The sequence below is a fragment of the Aedes aegypti genome, chromosome 1 (assembly GCF_002204515.2).
Source record: "Aedes aegypti strain LVP_AGWG chromosome 1, AaegL5.0 Primary Assembly, whole genome shotgun sequence".
Taxonomy (NCBI): Eukaryota; Metazoa; Arthropoda; class Insecta; order Diptera; family Culicidae; genus Aedes; species Aedes aegypti.
Window position 1 is genome coordinate 37754143 of NC_035107.1, and position 12294 is coordinate 37766436.

The 12294-nt window shown below is 43.2% G+C and overlaps 1 protein-coding gene across 1 annotated transcript in view; it reads right to left on the bottom strand.

The window, feature by feature from the left end:
- LOC5563768 (death-associated protein kinase related) overlaps nt 1-12294 on the bottom strand; it is a 470683-nt gene that overhangs the window by 9496 nt on the left and 448893 nt on the right. The window contains exons 3-5 of the mRNA XM_021839425.1: nt 1265-1477; nt 1027-1202; nt 639-957 (exon numbers count right to left, since the gene is read on the bottom strand). Coding sequence (XP_021695117.1) covers nt 639-957; nt 1027-1202; nt 1265-1477 — 708 coding nt within the window. The remainder of the gene's footprint in view (nt 1-638; nt 958-1026; nt 1203-1264; nt 1478-12294) is intronic.

Sequence of the window (12294 nt, forward strand, 5' to 3'; positions counted from 1 at the left end):
ACACACTAAAAACAACTCAAACTTAAGATATGAGTTAAAATATTTCCAATGATACAGTGCCCCCTGATGGCAGTTTGTTGAACCAAGCAGGTATGCTGTCTATAGCCCATGATTCAATGAGCAATTTTGCTGAATAAATCATTATTTCTAGTTTACAGAATCTCGAGATATATGACGTAATAACTAATGTATGGGCTTCTTATAGTATCATTTTCTGTGCTGGCGCCATCATGCGGTGATATTCCCAACGAATCTATAATATTGTTTTACTTTATATTGTACTGTTGCTGAGATAAATGTGTCCAAGGTTTCCAAACTTTAATTATTTCGAAACATTCATACATTAAAATTCCTCTCCAAAACAGTTGAAATCGAATATCCGCGCAAATTTCGCAATGGATTTGGATTTGAGGTCAATATACCCCAAGGCATAAACACCGTGCTATTCTCAGAAAAATTTCTCTATAAAAACTAATGTTCAAGATAGTTGAGTGACAGCCCTTTAAGGTGAAGATGAATCGAAACCAAACTTCAAGGTTTGCCTACGACTTATCTTCACCTTAAATTACTCTGACTCTGAGGTCATATTGACACCAGAACACAGACAAAAGATTCAACTATATCGAGCCGATACTCACTTCGGTTTGATCCGGAGCGTGCTCTTGATGAAGTCGATCGCGTCCTCCGACACGTCCTCGAACAGGTCCTCCGGGAAGGTGAGCAAACATTTGGTAATATTGAGGAACGTTTCCTGCTTGTTGTCGCCGCCGAAGGGGGAACATCCGGTCAGCAGCACGTACGTGAGCACCCCGATGGACCAGATGTCCGTCCGCAGCGACAGCGGTTCGTAGTGGAGCACCTCCGGGGCAACGTAGTCCGGGGTGCCCAGGATCTCGTATATCTTGCCCGTATCCTCGACGATACGCGCGATACCGAAGTCGCACAGTTTGAGACCATCTGCAAAAACAAGAATGCACCGGTGGTAAATCTTCCAGCAATCACTGGGGACTTGCCAGTCATACTCACCTTCAACATCGTCGCCACTGAGCAGGATATTTTGCGGCTTCAGGTCCAGATGGGCGATGGACTGCTTGTGCATGTGGTTCAGAGCGCGCAGAATCTCGCGCATACAGGTTCGAGTTTTCGCTTCCGAAAGCTGCCCTTTGCTGTCGATCATGGTCTGCAGTTCGCCACCAGTTGCCCTAGAAAGCGGTTACAAGGTTAATCTTCAGTACAATTCACAAATCGAAATATGGATACTCACAGTTCCAGAATCAGAGCGGTTTCCTGGCGGGTTTCGTGCACCGCGTGCAGTCGCACAATGTGTTGGGAGTTGGCGCACAGCATCAGCACCGCTATCTCGTGGTTGATCTCTTTGGCGCAGCACTGGCCTCGGCGCCGCCGGCGCAGGAACTTTGCGGCATAGTTGACGCCGGTTTTCTTGTCGACCGCTCGCCGAACGATGCCGTGCTTTCCTCTGTGAATGGAAACAAGAAAATAATGATTAGTTATTGGTAGGAAATGTTGAAAATCTACCAAAAAGCTCGGCAAGACCACGATAAAGCCAGCTTAAAACTACTTGGCATAATAAGGAGTGTAGACTCGACTAGTACACGACACTGAAGACGGCCTTACAGTTGAGGTCGAAATACACGTATCAGTCAAAGGATACAAACTCTAATGGAGTTGGATAGTAGGGGTAGTCGGGGCGATTTGGCCAATGGTTTGAAATGAGCACCCCTTGAAAACTGCATAAATTCTTGAAATTTCATCTGAAATAACATGCAACCCTAAAGCTGACAAGGAAATGAAGCAATAGACATGCTAAAAGTCAGTGTTCTAAACTCAAAGAAAAAGAATAAATGAAATTCCAAAAATCTGCCCATATTGCCCCGAATGGCTCTTTCAAATTTCATCATTTTAGAATGATGAAATTTGACTGTTAGAAGGTTTTTTTTTATTTAATCTATTTGCACGGAGTGTTTATAAATACTAATAACTTTCAAGTGTAGTGAAACAAATAATTAAATTTTTAAATTACATGAAATAATTTTACAACCAAAAATAGGGTGCTCATTTCACCCCATCGGTAAAAAATCGACTCAAAAAATGACAAATTTTGAAAAATCTCTCATTCATTCGGGAATTTTATAAGACAACGGAAATCATACAGATCTAGTGTATTGATCTAAGAAATGTTGGAAATCATGCAAAAATCCAAAGTTTCCATAATATTTTCATCACTTTTATCGACTTTTTCTTAAGGTGGCCAAACTGCCCCACTTTCCACTATAGTACTAAATTCGGTTTTCATTTCGAAATCATGGATGGATTTCCAGGATTTCTACAGGTCCTGTAGAATCCAGGTGGAATCTTCAAAGCATAACTCTTATATTCAGATTGATGGGCACTCCTACAGTTATTAATTGCTAGTTTTCCTTGTTAATGTTGCCGTTTTACATTTAGTATGGCAGGCGTGCTGATACTGTATGCCCAAGAGCACAAATCTAGAGAACCTTAAAGTGGTTTCAGCTGAAAACTTAATAGATTGGTCACACGTTGGTGGTGACCAATCGATGAAGTTTTCTGTTTGAACGGCTATTTAGTTCCCTAGATTTGAACTCTTGACAATTTGAGGTTTGGCTGCGATTAGCGATGGGCGATTTTGAATCGTTTTTCCGAAAATCGATTTTTTGAATCGATGTTAGGAGCACTTAAAATCATATGGATCGATTTTCTTCATTCGAGTTTTGTTCCGATTCAAAAAAGTAAAATTGATAAGAATTTTTTAATGAGTTGATGCATCATAAACCTAGTTTATAATCAGTCTTCAATTATTTGATGCGTAATTTTAATTTCAAATGTTATTCAATTGAACGAATTTGAAGAACATATGCATTTGCATTTGGTCTTATTTTGAGAGCCCGTTTTTATATTTTTTTTATATAAGCTTGAAAATTGAATCGATTCAAAAACATCGATTCAAATGATTTGATTAAATTGGTAAATCGTTTCGACATATTGAATTTGAATCGATTCAGTATCATCGATGTTCTGGTCAAATTTGCCCAACAAGATTCGCACAGCTCGATGCTGTTCTTGAATCAATGATCAATCGACTGTTGAACCATCGATACTGACCGATTGGCGTAATTCACAAATCAAATTAACAGATAATTTTTCAACCTCCCGATCGCTTCCGGTTGGGCACAAGCTCCCCCGCCAAGCCAACGCGATTTGTGAGTAAATATAGGCAAATGGATCGACAATTCTCGCCGGGCCGAATCAGAACCACGCGCGTACGCACGTCCATTGAGAAAATCGGTTCAGAAGAAGCGCACAAATTGCATTCACCAATTTTCCTCAATTCATTCATAAACGTTGGAGTATAGGATGCGCGCGCGCATCGTCTGTGTGTGACGTATGTACGAGTAAACATCGTTGTTAAATGGCTCGATAATCGGTGGGGGTGCCTCGTTTTTTTTTTCGGTCATCATTAGTCTCATCTCCACAGCCAATCGATCGACCCACCAAACCAAGAGCGTTGTATTCACCGCCGCCCGTCCCGCGCTTTATTGTAAACAACTTCTACTACATGGTTTCCCAAACTGTGGATGACGATCCCCTGAAACACATTACGAAAATTAAATCAGTTTTCTGCAATAATACAAAGAGAGCAGCGAAGAAGAGAAATCGATCAATAAAGATCGAAAAATCAATGTCGACTTCATTCGAAGTCTATGACTGGTAAAACCTATTTAGCCCAATATGCCCTAAAAATATGATGTTTTCATATCTGAAAATATTAACAACTGATTGCGGCAGTTCAATTAATTGTTTTCTGACGTACCTTTGTTTCTACGTAGCTTCAAATTTTGGACACCTTACTTTGTTTGAGGGCCCTTCCTTAGCCGAGTGGTTAGAGTCCGCAGCTACAAAGCAAAGCCATACTGAAGGTGTTTGGGTTCGATTCCTGGTCGATTCAGGATCTTTTCGTAATGTAAATTTCCTTGACTTCCCTGGGCATACACCGTGTCCAGTATATTCTCATACAAATTCGAGATAACGTTACTTCGCGCTTGTCTAACTGACATCATTGGTGATAATATTTTTTGAAAGGTATTATAATACTGATTCACAACAGGAAATATTTTGGAAATATTTCAATTATACACTTATTTTATCAACTCAAGACTTTACGAAAAATATTTCCAGCGGCACGCTCATTGGCAGAGCATAATTTCATTCTGCAGTTATCGCACATCTATTCATCAAATTTTATCACCGAGATGAGCCAGCCTCGGGCTGCAAATCTCGTTAATAAAGATAATAATAATAATAATAATAATAAATGTTATCAATATTTGTCTATTCAAAACGCAATAAAATTAACTTAAAGTTTCTGAAACTTTTTTGTGAATGTTCTGATTTTTACTTTGTAAACCAGACCAATATGATCAAAACTTAATTTTAAGTGCCAAACACGACTTCAAAGGACATTTCATCACATATCATAGCAATTAATTTTTCTAATTCATCAAATAAGCTATTCTACGTTAGTATAATACTACCAGATTACGATGAAATACTAAAACATTGGATTATCTTAGATTCAGTAAAATTATACCAAAGAAATGAAAAAGTGTATGAGAATATATTGACCACGGTGTAGAGTACCATCGTACCTGCCACACGATATACAGTGCTGTTCTGAATAATAGCAGCGCATGTCGATTTTCATACAAAATGCTCAACTTTGACATGCTGTAGTTTTGTTCCCTTTCAAGCAATCGAGCTGAAATTTTCTCCAAAGAACTACAAATATGTTCAATTTTGTAAACACAAAATTTCAAAATTTTCTAAGCCCCTGCCGGAAAGTGAGATACTAGGTGAAATTGTTCGAAAAAATAGCAGTTTTAAAAAAATTAATTTCGGCTTGACATTAGAGTTTTAAATTGTATATCACTTACCATTGGAACAATCTCCTCCTACTTATCAAACCTACACCTAAACCGAAAATGTTTTAAATATTTGTAGAAGAAAAATTTTAAAATGAAAAACTGCTATTTTTTCGAAAAATTTCACCTAGTGTCTCACTTTTCAGCAGGGACTCAGAAAAACCTGAAATTTTGTAGTTACAAAATTGATCATATTTGTAGTTCTGTGGAGAAAATTTCAGCTCGATTGCTTGAATGGGAACTAAACTACAGCATGTCAAAGTTGAGCATTTTGTATGAAAATCGACATGCGCTGCTATTATTCAGAACAGCACTGTACGAATGCGAAAATGGCAACTTTGACTAAGGAAGCACTCAGTTAATAACTGTGGAAGTGCTCATTGAACACTAAGCTGAGAAGCAGGCTTTGTCCCAATGAGGACGTAATGCCAAGAAGAAGAAGACGACTTTGTGTGGGAAACATTTCACTCGAAATGTTTGCCGGTCAAAAATTCCTACTTTTAATGCTTGGTCCATTGAGTATTTTTCATAGATATCTATAAAAAATTTAGAATGTCCAACTGCCTTAGATGTCTCTCTAATAGGTTTGCAAATTGTTTTTATTTTTCCTTTTCTTTCATTTTTTTGCGTTTTGTTCATGATTGGTATTTTATAAATTTGATTTTTATGAGCTGTCCGGAACTTGAATCAAAACGTCCGAAATATAAGACAAATGTGAGGAAAAAGCAATAATCAGTTATATTAATATTTATAATTATTAAATTTGCTAAAGCAAACAAAATCTTTTCCCACCATTCGAAAAAGTTATCACGTTTCGAGAGGTAGACCGAAAATATAATTCAATTAATATTTGAGCCTTTTTTTTGGTATAAACAATTACAAAACATTAGAAAATTAGGCAAATCTGTATTTTTGACGCAAGCTCAAGCGCATTGCACAAACATTGAGATATTGCTTTAGGATCTTATTGAACAACGGGGCTCACCCTGCAGTTAATCCTTCATTAGAAAGAAATTAATTGGACTGCCGTGATAAACCTTTACGTTACCGACCCTCGACAAGGCATTTTCAAACAGTTGCCATTTTATCAATTTCCATTAGATTTTTTGGAAACCACCCTCAGTTGACTTTAACCCGTATAGGCCCAAGTGAAGGAAAAAAAACTAAAACTCTCACCACTCAGCGAATACAAAACGGATTTCAATCATGTTTTGTCAGCATACTCGTACACATATCTAGTTACGAAAAGTGGCCAGAGGATCTCGGGAATGTTCCTGTGGCCGGAATTATTCCGATGGGTCACTTGGTTATAATGGATAACCATGTTTCCTGCATTTGATTGATCCTACAAATGACCATTTTTGGGTCCCGGGACGCCTCAAATTTACGATAAATTGTCCAATTTGTATCTGAACATCTGTGCCAAGCTTATGGGAACGCGTTTTAGTGAACTTTATGTTTGGTCTCCACTTTTCGAGAATTGAAACGGTTTAGTATCCAACAAATCTGAAGCCGGTTCTTTCGGGCATTTGGTCCGAGTGGCCACATCCGGTATATTCTGAACGGTTCAAAACTCTTTATTTATAATGTTGAATATCAGATCTTAATGATTCATGCAAATTTGAATGATTGTCATTGCAAATAAATAAAGGTAACTTGTCATGTTCCAAAAATAGTCGTTTTTTACCCGGCTTGACCCAGTAACCCACCGGAATAACTCCGGCCACAAGATTATTCCCGAGTTCCTCTGGTCACTTCTAGAAACTAGATATGTGTGCCAGTATACTCACAAAAATCATTTGAATCCGTAAAAATTCGCTGCACAGTGAGGGTTTTAGTATTTTTGCTTCCACTCAGGCCTATACGGTTTAAAAAGGTACCAGTTATATGTCATAAATGGACAATGCTGTATTCCAAACCATGCCGGAAATATTCCGGGTTCCGGGTTCCATTTTTTTTATTTATTGCAGTTGAAACATCGAAGATATTATGTTGAACGTTTGATAATGATCGATTGTCATCATTTAAACTCTAAACAAAACTCTAAACAAAGTTTTAATAAGTTAACCGTTCCGGAACACCCAAGCCGGTTCCGCCAGGACCCCTTTGAGGGCATTCCCGTTTTTTTTTGTCCAAAACATACCGTGCGGCATCTCAATCTTCTTGAATTCGGGAGAACTTGTCAATAAATGAAGAACAAACTCGGTAAGAACAGATTTCGCCACTCCAGAGCTCCAGGCACAAGTTCCACTAGAACCTGTTTGGGGACATTTCCGTTTTTTGTCCAAATCATACCATGCAACGTCTCAATCTTCATAAATTCTAAAGAACATGTTAATAAACGAAGTATCAACTTAGTATTAGAGATGGTCGGGTTTCACATTTTTCAAACCCGAACCCGACCCGTACCCGACTTATTTTATTTCTTAAAATTTAATTAAAATGTCTTAAAATATTTCTTAAATTTTATTTCTTCTTGTGGGCTTCGTAGCCGTGCAGTTAGCGGCGTCAGTTCGTTTAGGCGTATTGTGCTACGGAGTGTGGGTTCGATTCCCGCAGCAGTCGGAGAAAACTTTTCGTCAAACGAAAAATTCTTCACTGGTCCATTGGTCGTTCCGTGTTTTTTTTTTTTTTGTTTTTTACAAGGGGGAAATCTGCAAACAGATCCCCTGAGAAGATAACTCAAGGAATGCGGGGATGACGCACCAACGACGACCCGCTAAAACCAGCCTATGCACTGTGCATGAGCAATTCATTTAGAATTGCTCAAGTGGTGAACAGTGCATCGACATGACCCTTGGACTCAGACCCTCATCTCCCCGGAACCACCTTACGGTATTTCTTCGGGAAGGGACCAGTGCATATAGCACAACACGTGTAGCAGAAGTAGCCTAGGCAAACTGCTTCTCCTAGCCGACTTAAACAATGTTACAAGGGACCAGCCTCGGCAGGGCTAATCCTCTGCAGCCAACTCTTGGTCGGCGCGCCATAGACGCTGCAATTCTAACATAATGTGAGTGACAGCCGTAGTTACTGCATTCCAGCACTCGGCATCCGCACACATTCTCTCTATAATATTGTCGGGGGACGTGTCCCCTCCGCATGTAGTGAGCATGCGACCTCTCACAACAATGAAACGGGGGCAATCGAACACGACATGCTCCGCTGTTTCCTCTACACCAGCACAATTGGGGCACGCAGGAGATTCTGAGTGCCCGAACCTATGCAGGTACTGTCTATAGCAACCATGTCCTGACAGAAACTGCGTCAGGTGGAAGTTCACTTCCCCATGGCTTCTACCATACCAATCTGACACATTTGGTATTAGTCGATGGGTCCATCTACCCTTAGTGGAGTTATCCCATTCCTGCTGCCAGCTTCTGAGCGTTTCCTCTTTACACGTGTCGCGGACTCCTCTGGTACCCCTTTGGTTGAAGCATTGAACATCTTCCTTGATGATGAGCCCGATGGGCGTCATCCCGGCTATGATGCACACGGCCTCTTTAGATACCGTCCGGTATGCACTTGCTACTCTTAAGCACATTATCCTGTACGTGCTTTCCAACCGCTTTAGGTTTCTGTTCGTTCTAAGCGCTTTTGACCAGATTGGTCCTCCATACCTTAGTATGGATAGCGCCACGCTTGCCAGCAGCTTGCGTTTGCTGGCAATTACAGCAGAGCTGTTAGACATCATCCTCGAAAGCGCCGCTATAGCCGTAGATGCCCTTTTACAGGCATATTCAACGTGGCTAGCGAAGCTCAGCTTGTCATCGATCATTACCCCAAGATGCCTAAGGGATCGCTTGGACTCTATGGTGCAATCACCTACCGAGATAAGCGCCCGTTGCTCGGACTTGCGATTGTTGACCACCACCACCTCAGTCTTGTGACGGGCCAGTCCTAGTTTCCTAGACTTCATCCATTCCTCAACCAGGGAAATAGAGTGCGCTGCTGTCAACTCTACTTCCTCCATCGATTCACCATAGACCACTAGGGTGATATCGTCGGCGAAGCCAACAATCTTAACACCCGTCGGAAGGGGCAGCCTCAGTACGTCATCGTACATCGCATTCCATAACAGCGGGCCCAGGATTGAACATTGAGGTACTCCCGCGGTAATTCGAACGCTTTTCTGCCCCTCCTCTGTGTCATACAGTAGAATCCTACCATCAAAATAGCTTTCTAGAAGCTTACACAACTGCACCGGTACCTTGAGGCGGTGAAGCGCGTGTGCTATTGCTTCCCAGCTTGCGCTGTTGAACGCATTCTTCACATCCAGAGTGACAACCGCGCAGTAACGGATGCCGCTCCTTTTATGCTCGATTGCCACCTCAGCTGTTTGAACGACCGACTGGATGGCGTCCAGAGTAGATTTACCTTTTCTGAATCCAAACTGGTTGTTGGACAGGCCGTCCGCACTCTCCGTATACGGTACTAGTCTGTTGAGAATCAACCTCTCCAATAACTTGCCCGTCGTATCTAGTAGACAGATAGGTCTATACGCCGACGTGTCACCTGGTGGTTTCCCCGCCTTTGGTAGTAGCACCAATTTCTGTCGCTTCCATACATCCGGGAAGATTCCTTGATCAATGCAGCGTTGCATCGTGGTTCTGAACATGTCCGGATCCGTGTTCACTGCCGCTTTTAAGGCAACATTCGGGATACCATCGGGTCCCGGTGCCTTGTTTGACGCGAATGATTTCACGACTTCTGCCAGCTCTTCGTTCGTCACTCTCGCCACTTCTTCTCCTTCATCTGCCGCATACGGCGCTGGGGGCCATGGGCTTATGGGACGGTGCGGGAAGAGTACATCGATTATCGATCGCAGCAACTCGGGCGATTTCTCTTGGGGCGCTATGGCTCCTTTGGTCTTAGCCATTACCACTCTGTAGGCGTCACCCCATGGACTAGAATTGGCACTCTCGCATAGACTTTCAAAGCATGCCCGTTTTCGACTCTTGATTTCCTTTTTGAGAGCCAACTTTGCCTCTCTGAATGCTACACCGCGTTCCTCTCTTTGTGCTTCTGTGCGTGCGCGTTGCATTCTTCGTCTAGCCCGAAGGCAGATTGCTCGAAGATTTGCAATTGATTCGCACCACCAATACACTGGCGGCCTGTTCTCTCTAGGAGGGGCTTTTCTCGGCATGGAAGCATCACACGCTCGTGATATCATAGCAACTAGCTCTTCACCGTTTAGGTCCAGAGTGTTTCGTTCGCGCCTCAGGGCTTCAGTGAATACTTCGCCGTCGAAGCGCGCTGTTTTCCATCCTCGGGCTTGGGTCGAGTTACATCGCGCTGCCTTCTGCCCGCCTGGTATTATACTATAGCGAATCGATTGATGATCGCTATGAGTATAACCGTCATCAACGCGCCAGTTCATGGTACCTAAAAGGTTAGGACTACAAAACGTCACGTCGATGATCGATTCTGCACCATTTCTGCGGAAGGTACTCACTGTACCCACATTTGCCAGCTCTACATTTAATGCGGCCAGGGATTCCAACAATAGCTGGCCTCTTTGATTGGTGCAGCGGCTACCCCACTCCACTGCCCATGCATTAAAGTCGCCAGCTATCACTACTGGCTGCCGATTAGCTAGTTCGGCCATCATCCTGTCAACCATGTGGGAAAATTCCTCAATCGACCACCTTGGGGGCGCGTAACAACTGCAATAGAACACGCCGTTGATTTTTGCTATCGCAAAACCGTCATTTGAGCTAGAGACTACTTCTTGGATTGGGTATCGTCCTGTCGTCCCTATAGCTGCTAGCTGTTGAGACCTATCCGCCACCTAGTTCCCGTTGTTGGCTGGTATGCGGTATGGGTCCGATAGTAACACCACGTCAGTCTTGGTTTCCGAGACTGACTGCCAAAGCAGCTGCTGGGCTGCATCACAGTGGTTTAAATTTAACTGTGTTACTTCCGTTTTGGCTGCTTTGATACTCCGCTTGTGCCCGGACATTTGGGTCCGCCCGTTAAGTGTCCGTTGTCTGCTCTGTCGACACATATTAGGCACTTAGCGATTTGCTTACAATCGCTTGCCCTATGGCCTTCAGCGCCGCATTTTCTGCACATCTTACTTCTGTCGGGACCATTGCAATTCCACGACTTATGGCCCTTCCCGAAACACTTGAAGCAAACTTCAGGAGGCTGTTGTATGCTCAGCCGGCAAACCGACCAGCCTACCTTGAGTATGCCCAAGTTCTTCGCTTTGTTGGCCTCTGCGATCGGCAGCCTGATCGCCGCCACCTGGGTGCCCTGCGGGCCCTTTCTAAGGTGGATGGCCTTACTGGCTACGTCGATGTCACACTGCTCTTTGAGGGCAGCCGAGACCTCCGCTGCATCGGTGACCTCATCCAGATTTTTACACTGGAGAGTCGCTTCAGCAGTAAGGGATCTTACATCAACCTCGTCACCAAGTACTTCTTGTGCCAGTTGCTTATAGACTGCACTCTTTTCCTTGGCGTCCTTCTTTAAGACTAGGATCATTTCACCAATCCTAGTTCGCCTTATGCTTTGCACGTCTGCGCCCAATGGCGATAGCTTCTCTGTGCTTCGCATCGCCTTCAGAACCTCGGCGTATTTTGCTTCCTCCGTTTTGATAACGAGGGCTTCGCCTAAATTCCTACGTTTCGCTGTTTTCGGTTTAGCGCTCTCCTTGGGCTCCGTTTTCGGTTTCCTCTGTTTTTTCTTATTTCCAACTCGTATCCACGGGTTGCTGTTGCCTTGCGCCCGTGGTTCCTGTGGATGCACTGCCTGATTCCGGTTAACCCGTGGCTCCTTTTTCTTGGCTTTCTTGGCCTTAGGATTGGTGTTGGCCTCTCCTTTGTTGCCATGTCCTCTTGATCGCGGGGCTTGGCTCGTGCCAGCTTTTCCGCTTTGGAGGACGGCCGCGTAGGTTACTTTTCCCTTAGCAACCATACGTCTTTTCGCCACGTATTCATCCCCGGAAGCTTCCCTCTTCCGCATCGCGTATCGAATAATATCATCAGATATATTCGCGTTGCCTGTGAAGGAAAACACTTCGGTCTGACACGACCTAGTGTCTTTTTGGCCTTCTACCTTGCCCAGTTGTTCCTTGGCTTTCTCGTAGTCCTGCTTTGCAGCTAGGACTGATTGTCGCAATTTCAGTAGACTTGTTTTCAAGTCTTTGCTGATATTTGTTTTGCTTTTAACATATTCGATGATGACATCAAGTTGCTCAGCAGCTACCTGCATTTTAGGGAGGTACTCCCTATTGCGATCCATGGCCTCGATTAGTCCCGGGCCATCGGTCACCACACATGTTGCACTGGAGCGGCCAGTGCCTGCCGTCGTCGCAGTATCTAGGCTTTTG